Below are 14,919 nucleotides of genomic sequence, written 5' to 3'. Positions count from 1 at the left end.
CATCTGCATTTGGAAGCCAATGCTGCCAATACCATTATAAGTTTTCTCCTCCAGGGAAAGAATAACATGATGAACTTTAGGCTATACATCCGTTGCCCTTCCCAGCCTCTCCCCAGCTGTGCTTTCCCCTGCAGAGGGAGCCCATCTGGGAAGAGGCTTGGGACCATATTGACCCATGTATTTTTCTCAACTTATATGCGAATATATAAAGTAGGTGCCTTAGTGCTTCATGATCTGGACAAAATAACTTTAAAACCACAACATTATTATTACCTACTACATTTTAAAATGCATTTAAAGTGTTTGTTAATAAAGACCAGGTTCGTAAGAGATATTTTATGTTTACACAATTCTGTACTGACCAGTCCTGCTGTGTCTAAGTGATAATTCAAAATTCCACAGGTAAATAGGATGCAATGACCAAAGTTCCAACTCCTATCCAATTCTTCAAAGAAACTTTATATATTTCTCCTCTGAAGCCCTTTCTGCTGTGATTTTGCTTATCACTTCCAAAAACTAAAGAGCAAATACAATTTAACTGTAAAGTCAGAAACATGTCCTACTCATTTGGGCAGAGGCAAATGCCATCCAAATTGTTTAAGTTGCAGGCAGTATTTTCATCTTTCAAGGTAAACAATGTTGATCCAAAATAATATATAAAATTAAGTCCTAATAACTTCAGTGTACCAGCTTTGAACAATTCAATCAGCATCTCCTCTGAACTACTTTAAAAGTTACATTATGGAAACATGTAGAACATTATGACTTCCATCCCAACATGTAAACTGAAGACCTGTAAACCTAAGGCTTTGGCTTCATGGATCTACTGTACCTGTCTTTGCATCTCCTCAATTTGTCGTTGGGGTATGCTTTGAAGAATGCTGTACATCTCAGACATCTTTTCTTCAGGTATCACTACAGAAGCTCTAATTACAAAAAATGTAAAAAAGAAACCAGGGATAGTTTTAGAAAATGACACAAAACAACATTATATCTATCGATCTGGATCCATGATTCTATGACTCTATACATGTACTGGCAATCTCCCCATGACAACCATATACTTCAAAGAAAGCAAAGTGTAGGAAGGCCCCCTTCATTCACAGGCAGTTTATTCTAATAGTGGATTCATGAAAATGATTTTTGTTAATTTTGCTCTCCCACTGAACCCCCTGAAAATCTGCTCTGAAGTCAGAGGACTCCCCAGGATACCATGAGAGATGGTGTCACCTAATGTGTGGATCATGACATTGGCACTTCCCACCCATTACTCTCAGCCAAAATGTCCATAGTAAAGCTTCAGTCAAGGAGTGTTTCAACTAGTGGGAGAAAAGTCTGAATCCAACTCAGTGTCTTCTCAATTCAGCTAATTAATCATCTAAAATGGGAAACCTTTTGTCTTGTAGCAAGGTTGATGAGCACAAGAAGAAACATGAAACATATGTTCATGTTTAGGAAGCCCTGGTTTAGGGAGCCCTGGTGGCGCAGTGGTTAAATGCCTGTACTGCAGCCATTCACTCAAAACCACAAGGTTGCGAGTTCAAGACCAGCAAAAGGGCCCAAGCTCGACTCAGGCTTGCATCCTTCCGAGGTCACTAAAATGAGTACCCAGACTGTTGGGGGCAAATTAGCTTACTTGCTAATTAGCTTACTTGCTGTTCACCGCTATGGAAAAGTGGTATATAAATAAAACAAATTATTAATTAATTATTATTATGTATGGAACATATGGAAATTAATATGTAAGGAAAGACTGATCAATAAAATATTATACCTATTTATTCCAAATGCACCACATAAATATTTTATATATACCCTGCATGAGCACCAATGGACTTCAATCTATACAATTATCTTAACTGCAGCATTTCACTTAGTGTCAGTGCTGCATATTGACATAGTTTGCGAGTAAGATGCAACTATTAAGCACATGATGAATATACCTCTTCCAGTCCAGAACTTCAGAGAAAGGCAGGATGTAAGAATCAGCAATGACAACAGGAATGCAACCAGCTTGAAGTACATCACTCAATACAGCTTGTCCCAAGCGGGCTCCTCGCAGAACAATGCAGAATGTGGCTTCCTGTTAGCAAACAGCAGCAACATACACATGGTCAGACAAACTCCTTTCTACACTCTGGCAGCCTGGAAAAATATAGTTGAATTATTCTTGATTCTGTTATTTCCTATAACTTATCTGCAATACAAGTGCCTATTATTATTATTATTATTATTATTATTATTCTAATAGATAGATTATTCATTGCCTCAAAACTGGTTCCAGAGGATTTCCTAGTAGGCCCTTGGTATCTGCTAGGATTTGGTTTCATGCCCTGTGGATACCCATATCTGTGAATGCTCAAGTTCTATTATTCAATAGCACAGTAAAATGGTATTCCTTATATAAAACAGCAAAATCAAGATTCCCTTTTTGGATATTTTTGTGAGTGAATATTTTTGAACTGTGGTTGGTTGAATCTATGGATGCAGAAATCTGTGGCTACAGAGGGCCAAATGTATACCAGTGCAGACCAAACAGACACCTGTGAAAGCATTCTGAAGCACCAGTGTCCATGTGTCTGGGGTTGCCCATTACCTAGACAGATTTAGAAGCCTTCTGAATTATTAAAATGGTGTTCCCAATTAACTAGACTGTGTTTTATTGTAAAGACTGCAAACAAATGCTTGATATGACTCCTTCAAATGTTAGAAGATACAGTGGGGCAAAAAAGTATTTAGTCAGCCACTAATTGTGCACGTTCTCCCACTTAAAAAGATGAGAGGGGCCTGTAATTGACATCATAGGTAGACCTCAACTATGAGAGACAAAATGAGAAAACAAATCCAGACAATCACTTTGTCTTGATTTGGAAATAATTTATTTGCAAAATATGATGGAAAATATGTATTTGGTCAAACAAGCAAGATTTCTGGCTCTCACAGACCTGTAACTTCTTCTTTAAGAGGCTCCTCTGTCCTCCACTCATTACTTGTATTAATGGCACCCGTTTGAACCCTTTATCAGTATAGGACACCTGTCCACAACCTCAAACAGTCACACTCCAAACTCCATTATGGTGAAGACCAAATAGCTGTCGAAGGACACCAGAAACAACATTGTAGACCTGCACCAGGCTGGGAAGACTGAATCTGCAATAGGCAAGGAGCTTGGTGTGAAGAAATCAACTGTGGGAGCAATAATTAGAAAATGGAAGACATACAAGACCACTGATAAACACCCTCGATCTGGGGCTCCACGCAAGATCTCACCCTGTGGGGTCAAAATGATCACAAGAATGGTGAGCAAAAATCCCAGAACCATACAGGGGTACCTAGTGAATGACCTGAGGAGAGCTGGGACCAATGTAACAAAGGCTACCATCAGTAACACACTACGCCGCCAGGGACTCAGATCCTGCAGTGCTAGATATGTCCCCTGCTTAAGCCAGTACATGTCCAGGGACATCTGAAGTTTGCTAGAGAGCATTTGGATGATCCAGAAGAGGATTGGGAGAATGTCATATGGTCAGATGAAACCAAAGTAGAACTGTTTAGTAGAAACACAACTCGTCGTGTTTGGAGGAGAGAGAATGCCGAGTTGCATCCAAAGAACACCAAAGCTACTGTGAAGCATGGGGGTGGCAACATCATGCTTTGGGTCTGTTTCTCTGCAAAGGGACCAGGACGACTGATCCGTGTACAGGAAAGAATGAATGGGGTCATGTCTTGTGAGATTTTGAGTGCAAACCTCCTTCCATCAGCAAGGGCATTGAAGATGAAACGTGGCTGGGACTTTCAGCATGACAACAATCCCAAGCACACTGCTCAGGCAATGAAGGAGTGGCTTTGTAAGAAGCATTGCATGGTCCTGGAGTGGCCTAGCCAGTCTCCAGATCTCAACCCCATAGAATACCTTAGGAGAGAGTTGAAAATCCGTGTTGCCCAGCAACAGCCCCAAAACATCACTACTCTAGAGGAGATCTGCATGGAGGAATGGGCCAACATACCAGCAACAGTGTGTGCCAACCTTGTGAAGACTTACAGGAAACGTTTCACCTCTGTCATGGCCAACAAAGGATATATAACAAAGTATTGAGATGAACTTTTGATATTGACCAGATACTTATTTTCCACCATAATTTGCAAATAAATTCTTTCCAAATCAAGACAAAGTGATTGTCTGGATTTGTTTTCTCATTTTGTCTCTCATAGTTGAGGTCTACCTATGATGTCAATTACAGGCACCTTAAGTGGGAGAACTTGCACAATTGGTGGCTGACTAAATACTTTTTTGCCCCACTGTACATCTGTTGCCCCACTATTCTCACAAAAGGAAGAATGCCTCTTCTAGGATTATGTGATGACATGGACAAGTATCATCTTTAAAAACAGAAAAGAAAGTATTTTCTTCAATTTCATTCATATGCAAAATTATACAGACTGCATAGATCAATCAATTAAAATTCACACAATTAACTAATTAAGATGTATTTAAACTGCCCTAATTCAGAGACCCCTGGCTGATCAGGTTTTCTTAATTCATATATATTGTTGTTGTGTGCCTTGAAGTCAGGTCCAAATTATAGTGACCCAAATGCCAATGTGAACTGGAGGGAAAGAAGACAGTTCTATACCAGCATTTCAAAGTTTACTCTGGATTGTAATAGCCGATTAGTTGTGAAACCCACTTTCTATTTTTGTAAGGCTTCTTAGAATAGCAACATCCCAAGACACCCACTCCTTTGTGGAACCCAATAAAAGAAGTAACAAAGGACACAGAATTTAGTTCAAGGGGATGGGCTGAAATTGTCTATATATTATTCAAATAAGAATGTTGTTTGTACGTTGTGCCAAATTAATGTTCAGTGTCTGTGACAAGGATTATACTTTTGTGAAGAAACCAGATTTGGTTTGCAAAATTAGTGTTCACATTGTGGATGGGCACTGTCATTGCTCTTGAGGAACAATTGAGGAGACTGCAAGATACCTACTGTGATAAAATAAGGAAGAACTTTGCTGATTATGTTCTGTGTGCACATAACCTCTCAGGAAGGTAGATGTTCTATTTCATAGAAAAGGGAAAAGTTTTGTATGGAATAAACTCCCCCATTTTCACCTTTCAGTTTGGCTTAAACACTGTTTGTTTAAAGGGTTATAGCATGAAGAAATCACAAAAGCATCTTGCACAGACAGTGCCAAAGCAAATCTAATTTTAACATGTGGAACAAATTACATGATGAAATGCATTTGCTTTCACTGGAAGGCTTCTGTGGTTTGATCACAACTGGCTTTCAGCACTGTATGCCCTATAGTTTTATTTTGTCCTATAAAAGTGAAAGGCATCCAGTGACTCCTACAAGAATTATAAAGGACTGGAGTGAGGAGAACCTGTGAGATAAGAAGGGGAAATGTAATTCTCTCCGACATGCTCAAACACAGTATTAAAGCAAGGGGCAGATTTCGCTTCCACTTATACTACTGTATTTGTAATAAAAAAGTGATACTACGGTACTCTTAACCCACAAAAGTGGATTCCAGAGTGGTATACAAAAAGAATACACTGACAGTAAAATACAAAAACATCGTTCCAAAATCAAGAATGACTATGGCCTGTTACAGACAGCCAAAATAAAGCTGCTTCGAGTCACAGTAGAGATATGGTGTTTCAATGATGCATGTGTCCTAAGAGTCCAGAAGTCGCACCAAAGCCACACTCCAGCCCTAAGGACTGGAGCGTGGCTTTGGTGTGGCTTCTGGACTCTTAGGACGTATGCATCATTGAAACACCATACCTCCACTGTGACTCGAAGCAGCTTTATTTTGGCTGTCTGTAACAGGCCATACTGTTCTCCCAGTGTAGCACTTTGCTCTTTTTCATAGAAGTGAATACACAGCACTTGGTCTGTTTTCCCCAAATAATTTTCTTCCATAACAGCAACAGTACAGATATCTGGTGACGGACCCTCCACTGACAGAGAGTATTTAAGGCTCAAGAAGTGCTGTGCATCTCCTCCAAATAATAATAATAATAATAATAATAATAATAATAATAATAATAATTTATTCTTATAATAAAATTATTATTAATTTATTTCTTACCCACTCTCCTCACAGCTCAAGGTGATTACAACATAGTTAAAACACAATCATTACATAAAATACACATATTAAGCTACATCTCTATGCAATATTTATATTACAATGCATAGGACAATAATTAAATATAAAATTCATGTTTAAAATTCATGATTAAAAACTGCCTGGATAGGCCTGCCAGAAGAGAATCATAGAATCATAGAATCGTAGAGTTGGAACAGACCACAAGAGCCATCCAGTCCAACCCCCTGCCATGCAGGAAAACTTAATCAAAGCATACCCAACAGATGGCCATCCAGCCTCTGTTTAAAGACTTCCAAGAAAGGAGATTCCACCACTCTCTGAGGGAGTGTGTTCCACTGTCGAACAGCCCTCACTGTCAGGAAGTTCCTCTTAATGTTGAGGTGGAATCTCTTTTCCTGTAGCTTACATGCATTGCTCCAGGTCCTGTTCTCTGGAGCAGCAAAAAAACAAGCTAGCTCCCTCCTCAATATGACATCCCTTCAAATATTTAAACAGGTCTATCATATCACCTCTTAACCTTCTCTTCTCCAGGCTAAACATACCCAGCTCCCTAAGTCGTTCCTCATAGGACATGGTTTCCACACCCTTTGGACATGCTCAAGTTTCTCAATGTCCTTTTTGAATTGTGGTGCCCAGAACTGGACACAATATTCCAGGTGGGGCCTGACCAAAGCAGAATACAATGGCACTATTATTTCTCTTGATCATGGCACTATTATTTCTCTTGATCTAGACACTATACTTTTATTGATGCAGCCTAAAATTGTATTGGCCTTGTTAGCTGCCGCATCACACTGTTGACCCATGTTCAACTTATGGTCTACTTCTGGGCACTGGGCACCACAATTCAAAAAAGACATTGAGAAACTCAAGTTGAATCCAGAGAAAACGGAGGTACTTGCGATAGGAACCCCTAGTCCAGGAACCAGTCCTGGACAGGGTCACACTTCCCCTAAAGGAAGAAGTTAGCAGTCTGGGAGTACTCCTGAACTCGTCACTACAATTATCATCTCAAGTGGATGTGACAGCCAGGAGTGCTTGGTACCAACTTCAGTAGATATGCCAACTGTGTCCCTATCTGGACAAAAAGGACCTGGAAGCAGTGGTACTTGCACTGGTAATCTCTCATCTTGATTTCTATAATGAATTCTACCCTTGTACCAAGTTCAATTGGTTCAAAATGCGGCTGCCAGATTGGTCACTGGTTCATCCAGGTTTCACCATATAACCTGTTCTAAAATCTCTTCACTGGCTCCCGATCAGCTTCTGGGCGCAATACAAGGTGTTGGTTATCACCTTTAAAGCCCTACATGGCTTGAGCCTGAGTTACTTGCGGGAACGTCTCTCCCTACACAATCCGCCCCGCACTCTCAGAATAACTAGGAAGAACGTGTTAGAATATGTTCCAACTAAGCTTACATCGACTTCTCAGAAAGCTTTTACAGCGGTTGCTCCGAAACTATGGAACAATCCCCCGGAAGATATCTGTCTTATTACCTCCTTGGACACGTTCAAGAGGGCACTTAAGACGGATCTCTTCCGGCAAGCTTATCCACCTGACCTGTTGTAATACCACCATTACATTACTGGACAAATTATTGCATTACCACTCAACAGATTTAGTGTTACATTAACTGCATCATTTTATTGATGTATTTTAAAAATGTATTTTATATTGATGTATATGTTTTAACTGGTTGTAATCCCGTTTCGATCCACCTGGGAGAGGCGAGAAAATACAAATAAACTATATTATTATTATTATTATTATTATTATTATTATTATTATTATTTGGACTCCTACATCCCTTTCACACGTAGTCTCATTCAGCCAGGTGTCCCCCATCCTATATCTGGGCATTTCATTTTTCCGCCCTAGTTGCAGTACCTTACATTTCTCCATGTTGAATTTCATTTTGTTAACTTTGGCCCAGCTTTCTAGTCTATTCAAGTCATTTTGAATTTTGATCCTGTCCTCTGGAGTAGTAGCTACTCCTCCTAATTTGGAGTCATCTGTAAATTTGATAAGTATGCCTCCAATTCAGTCATTTATAAAGAAGTTGAATAGCACTGAGCCCAGGACAGAGCCCCGTGGGAATCCATGTTGACTTTTTGTGATTATGGAATTGCCTTCTAGATGTTCATAGACTCTCAGTTTAATGATCTGCTGTAGAATCTTTCCTGGTATTGATGTCAGACTAACTGGACGATAATTGTTGGGATCCTCTTTTTTCCCCTTTTTGAAGATGGGGACGTTTACCCTCCTCCAGTCTGCTGGGACTTCTCCTGTTCTCCAGGAGTTCTCAAAGATTATTGCCAATAGTTCCAGCATTACATTTGCCAGTTCTTTTAATACTCTTGGATGTAGTTCACGTGGTCCTGGAGACTTATATTCATTTAGATTAACAAGGTATCCCTGTACTATCTCTTTACTAATTCTGAGCTGAATTTTCCCTATTTTGTCCTCTGCTCCATTATCCTCAGGTTGAGCACCCTTTTCCTTTTCTGAGAAGACTGAGGCAAAGAAGGTGTTGAGTAATTCTGCCATTTTTCTGTCCCCTGTTAGCACTTTGTCATCTTCTCCACGCAGTGGCCCTACCATTTCCTTATTCTTACTTTTGCTGCGGACATATCCAAAAAAGCCCTTTTTACTGTTCTTAACCTCTCTAGCAAGCCTGAGTTCATTCTGTGCTTTAGCTTTTCTGACTTTACCCCTACACATGCCTGCTATTTCTTTGAAATTCCTTTTTGGTGATTTCCCCATTTTTCCATTTCTTATACATGTTCTGTTCAAAATTTAGCTCAGTCGAAAGTTCATTAGTCATCCATTCTGGTTTCTTGAAACACCTCCCATTTTTCTTCCTCACTGGAACTGTTTTAAATTGTGCCTTCAGTATCTCCCTTTTGAGAAACTCCCATCCACCCTGAACTCCCTTCTCTTTTAGTATTTCTGACCACAGGATCACCCTCAGTACTTCTCTAAGTTAGCTGAAATCCGCTCTCCTAAAGTCTAGAATGCATGTCTGACTATGCCTGGATTCTCCTTTCCACTGTATAACAAATTCCAGGAGAACATGGTCACTTCCACCTAATAATCCCACCACTTGCACCCCATTAATCAAGTCATCCTTGTTGGTTAGGATCAGATCTAAAATAGCTGACCTCCTTGTTCCTTCTTCCACCTTTTGGACAATGAAATTGTCTTTGAGGCAAGTGAGGAATTTGCTAGACCTTGAGGATTTGGCAAATTTCTCATTTGCCTCGATAGGTCTTCAAATGTGTTTTATATTCCGACAGCTGGTTTAGCTCTCGGATCTCTTCCAACTGGTCATTCCACAGTCTTGGGGCAGCCAAGGAGAAGGACCTCTGGGTAACTGCTACCAGTTGGGTTCTTGCAAGCTGTAGCAACTGCCCCCTAGAGGACCTCAGTGTTCGGGGTGGATTGTACGGGAGAAGGCGATCCTGTAGATAACCTGGACCCAAACCACATAGGGCTTTAAAGGTCAAAACCAACACTTTGTACTTTGCCCAGAAACTAAATGGAAGCAAATGGAGTGAGTTGAGTATGGGTGTAACATGTTCACTCTTGGATGTTCCTTTAACCAATCTGGCTGCCATATTTTGAATCAACTGAAGTTTCCGAACTTGGCACAAAGGCAGCCCAATGTAAAGTGCATTGCAGAGGTCCAACCTTGACGTTACTAGCATGTACACCACTATCTTTAGGTCCTCCAGATCTAGGAAGGGGCGCAGCTGGTGTATCAGCTGGTGTATCCTAACCGTCGCATCTACCTGGGCTGACATCCAGGAATACTTCCAAGCTGCAAACACAGTCCTTCAGGGGGAGTGTAACCCTATCCAGAACTGGTTGACACACCTCCATTCCTAGATTAGGACCCTTGATGGCCAGCACCTGTTTTGGCTGGATTCAATTTTGTTTTCCTCATCCAGCCCATTACCTCCTCCAGGCATTCATTCAGAGGAGGCACACTATCTGTAGTATTTTGGAAGGCAAGGATAAATATGTTTGGGTGTCATCAATGTATTGATAACACCCACCCCATGTCCCCAGATTATCTCTCCCAGCAGTTTCATGTAAATGTTAAAAAGCATTGGGGATAGAATGGCACCTTGAGGGACTTTTTGTGAGGATAGAATGGGATCTTGTGGGGTCCTTTTTTGAGGAGCTACTATCCCCAAGCGTCACCATCTGGAACCCGCCTGAGAGGTGTGACCAGAACCACTGCAGCACAGTTTCTCCAATTCCAAAATCCCCCAGGCATCCCAGAAGGATACCATGGTCAGTGGTATCGACAGTCACTTAGAGGTCTAAAAACACCTACTGTAATCCACTAGGTTTGATTCCCTTGACATCCCAGTATTAAATTTCACATGCATAACAATGTTATGAAATATAACGTAATACTAGAAATGCCATTTATCAAGTTTATAGAGCTGCAGGAGAAAAGATCTAGTTTTGCTAGGGGTAAGGGCAAAAATGAGATTTAACAGAAGAATATACCCACACATGGATCTACCCACCACTTTTCCTGTCTAGACAAAAGTTACTATAAATACATCTTCTCACATCATTGCTGTTATCAGCCAGACATTCCAAAGGAAGATGTAGAGTTCTGTGAAGAAAAGTATTTTAACTATCTCTCCACAACAGCTTATAAGATTTTTTTTCTTTTTAAAACAGTCAAAATTCTCATCAATTCAGCCTCCCTTTGAAGTAACAAAAACAAACTGAAGTTCACATTAGAAAAGAAAAATTCAGTTTATTTCTTGTTATAAAACTTCTAATATCATTCTTATACAACCCAAAAGTTCACTCTGCTAGAGTTGAAACCTTTGCTTCATGTAGAAACCCAAAGGTTCAATGTTTAGTACAATATGAGATGAGGAGCAGCAGTTAGAAGCACAAAGATAAACCTATTCCCAAATCCTACCATGCCTCCCCCCACATGTACTTTTGAAATTTGGCAGAAAACCATAAAAAGCCCTTTAAAAGTAGCAAGAAATGATTGTTTTAGTGTGTTCAGTAGGAAATACCCCTCCCCCCTTTAATGCCAGCATTATTCTGCATGCTTTGAAAGAGTTTTCCCATTTTGCTGCCAAAATTTAATGGTGCTTTTTGCCCGTGAATTTAAGTAGCAGTTTAGGGAAGGGCTGTGGGACAGAAAGACAACCTTGAGGGTTTGCACGCAGCCTGAGTGTTGCCTGCCTTGCTTTACATGGTGGAGCACAACATACATACATACATATCAGGTTTTATTTTGCTTGTCTGAAGAAAAAGGCCTCTCAAGTACAGCTACTTCCCAGATTATAGCATTACAGATATGAAATCTAATTTTTAAATTTAAAATTAAACTACATTTAAAAACAATTTGTCAGAAAAGCAAAGCTATTTTCCTGTAGAAATATGTTTGTACAAATGGAAATGCAAACCTACAAAAATCTTCACCAATAAGTAAGTATGGAGACACCCCCTACCCCACAAAAAAACTTTACAGCAGTGCTCAGTACAAGGGTGAACTCAAATAGTGACATTAGTTGCAGAGAGTGACATAAAGGGCATTGCTACTGCAAGACTCATTCACCTGCAACATCTCCCAGAGTGTGCCATGAAAGAAGGAAAGAGAGTATATGCACGGACAAAACTCATCTCCAGCAAAACTGGTCATATAGAGAAAATCAGGTTGCTGCGTCACTTACTGCATCACCCCATATCCATACACAGAGTGAACATCAGCGTAAATATATATTATTGAACAGAGATGGAATGCATTCATTTTAAATTAAGGAATTCTGGAATTTATGCTAACATACAGATAATTTATTAATATTCTACTTTGCTTTTACTTTGTTTCTTGGATTTATTTCTGCTCTACATTTGCTTGTTATATACCCATATTCTGTAAAATTGTTGCTGCTTTGACAGTCTTGGACAAGGAAGACAAGAATAGAAATAAAAGAATCCCCAGGTTAACTCAAAAATGTCTAGATGAATTATGCAAGTATGTTCATCAGCAAGGACCCTACCTTAATTTTGTTGTCATTTGCTTTAAGAACTTCTCCAAATCTTATCACAAATTGCCTCTACAGCTGATTAGCTATCTAGTGGCTTCTCACTTTCAGTCCAGCTTCTCGCCCTCATCTGTGTATAAATGTAAATCAAAACATACTTACCAGTAATTTGATAGATTAATTTAAGCATCCAACCTAGCCACAGCCCTATGAGCTTTGGACACTTTCACCAGAAAGCAGCCAGCCCACCACACCAATTTATCTAAGGCGTTTCCAAAGAATAATCATAATAACTTATTTTATATATTTCCTTTCCACAAAACATATGCTTAAAGCAGCCAAATTGTCACTCACAAAGTGATAAGAAACTTTTTGATTATACAAAGCCAGAAAAGAGCAAATTCTATTCTTTACACCTTGAAGAACCAGGACCATGCCTAAGGTGTTCAGCCAGCTACTGGCTAACAAGCCACAGGGTCCCTTTGAAAGGGGATAACACTTGGGTGCCTCTTGTGTCTGAAGAGAATCAGCACGTGGGAGGGAGAAGAACACCATTACCACAGTAAGAAGTCTACAGTCTGCTGCCTACCCGTTGCTCTTTATCTTGCCTGATGGACTGCTGCTTGCTCCAAACATCCATATTCCCCACAGAATCAGTCCTCAGGTATTCAGCCAGTTACTAACTAACAAATCAGGGGAACATCCATCTGTTTTGCAAGAGGATAAAACCTGGTGTGTGTGGCAGCTGGCCCATTCCCGTTGGGGTTGCTGCTTTGGGGGTGGGGTAAGGGCAAGTCCCTTTGTTTAGAAGGAGGAGGAAGAGTGCATGGTTTTTTTTAATAGCTTTTTAAAATTTGAAGCTGTGCTCTTTTTCAAAAACAAACATTCCTGCCACCAAAAGGAAGAAAGAAAGGTGTTACATGGGGAGCACAGGAGAGAAAGCTGCCCCGTCAGCAGCCATTACAAAATAATGTTCAGAGGGAGATATGGAGTGTGGAGAAGTCCTATTATCATGGTAGAAGGGAGAGCTACAGGGTGTTTGTTATCCCCATGTTGTCCTCCACTGTAAATAATCTGGACAGCCTTGGCAACAGGGTTCCTAAATTGCTGCTCAATGCCAGATCGGTAAATGGAAAAACACCCTTGATCCAATACCTGATCCTGGATGAGAATGCTAAACTGGCTTGAATTACAGAGACTTGGCTGAATGAAACTGGGGGTGGGGGTGGTTAACTTCTCCCAGCTCTTTCCACTGTTCTTTGTACAACTCTGGTCCACAAAAAGAAAACAAAGACTACTCAATAGTCCACTACTCAATAGTCAGTCCACTGTAAAAAATTTGCAAGCAAAAAATGTAGGACCTCAAGTCCCCTTTGTATGAATGGGGGCACACCGCCGCACGCTGCATGGCGCGGGTATAAACCTCATTCCTTCTATGGGGGCTTGCCACCTGCATGACCTTGAGTCCATGTATGGCAAGCCCGCATATGGTGTGGATGTGCTATACATTTCTTATGTAATCTTTTTTTTTTTAACTAGTTGATTTTAATTGTCTTTTAAATTTTTATTGTAAAGTTATTAGACGGTTTTATTTGTGAGCCTCCTTAGGTCCTTTTCTGGGGAAAAACAGCACAGAAATGAAATAAATAATAAATAATGAAAATAAATACGAAATACATTTGCACAGTTAAAACTAGTGCACCAGCTGCATTTGTTTATTGAAATGCCAGATCTGGCTACAGTGACACATGCTTGGTCCAGATTATCTGATAGACTGTATCTTCTTATACAAACCTGCTAGAATCTTAAAATCTATGGTGGAGGGCTTTCTCTCTCAGTCCCACAACCATCACAGGAAGACACAGGAGAGAATTTTCTCAGTTTCTTGCTCTTACCCTCTGGGTAAGAATTTACTAAATAGCCAACACAGCTACCCCTGTATCTTCTCTGGAATTCTGTTACACATGAGGTTAGGCTAACCCCGTCCCTGCTCTCCTTTCTCTGGCAGACAGAACTTTTTGTTTAATCAGGCTTTTAATATGTAATCATAGAATCATAGAGTTGGAAGAGACCACTAGGGCCATCCAGTCCAACCCCCTGCCATGCAGGAAATCCAAATCAAAGCATCCCCGACAGATGGCCTTCCAACCTCTGTTTAAAGACCTCCAAGGAAGGAGACTCTATCACCCTCCGAGGGAGTGCGTTCCATCATGCACAGGGAGGCTTCATACTGGGGGAGGTGTGTTTTATTTTTTAAAGTTTTTTATGCTTTTTGTATGCCAGCTTGGGAGGGAGCGAAAAGGCAGTCCCAACTTCATCAGGGCTAGCATGAAGAAGAGCCCTCCCTCCAGTCTATCTGTCATCATCTGGCCTAGGAAGGAGTGAAAAGGCAGGCTCAATTCCATCAGGGCTACCCAGAGCAAGAAGAAGTCCATCTCCAATGGTCCAGGCCTCAGAGGGAGAGAGGAACCACTAGATGTGATCTCCTTTCCCACCACCATTCCCTTCTCCTTTTGTGTCGTGTCTTTTTAGATTGTAAGCCCGAGGGCAGGAAACCGTCTGAAAACGTGTAAGCTGCACTGAGAGCCTTTAGGGCTGAAGAGCGGGGCATAAATATAGTAAATAAATAAATAAAATTTAAACAATTTTTACTGTTTTAATTTGATCATTTTAATCATTTAAAAAAATGTTTATTGTCAGGTTTTAATTGATCTCTTTTGTAAGCCATCTTGGGTCCCACTTTGGGAGAAAGGCAACATATTAAATAGA

The 14,919-nt window shown here is 40.4% G+C and overlaps 1 protein-coding gene across 2 annotated transcripts in view; it reads right to left on the bottom strand.

Moving 5' to 3' along the window:
• Nucleotides 1–14,919, bottom strand: part of EXT2 (exostosin glycosyltransferase 2) — a 133,306-nt gene that overhangs the window by 94,003 nt on the left and 24,384 nt on the right. For both annotated transcript variants that reach the window (XM_042473283.1, XM_042473291.1), the window contains exons 6-7: nucleotides 1,944–2,083; nucleotides 833–926 (exon numbers count right to left, since the gene is read on the bottom strand). In XM_042473283.1, coding sequence (XP_042329217.1) covers nucleotides 833–926; nucleotides 1,944–2,083 — 234 coding nt within the window. The remainder of the gene's footprint in view (nucleotides 1–832; nucleotides 927–1,943; nucleotides 2,084–14,919) is intronic.

Source organism: Sceloporus undulatus, chromosome 1 (assembly GCF_019175285.1).
Source record: "Sceloporus undulatus isolate JIND9_A2432 ecotype Alabama chromosome 1, SceUnd_v1.1, whole genome shotgun sequence".
Lineage (NCBI taxonomy): Eukaryota > Metazoa > Chordata > Lepidosauria > Squamata > Phrynosomatidae > Sceloporus > Sceloporus undulatus.
This window is presented reverse-complemented; position numbering and strand designations above follow the sequence as displayed.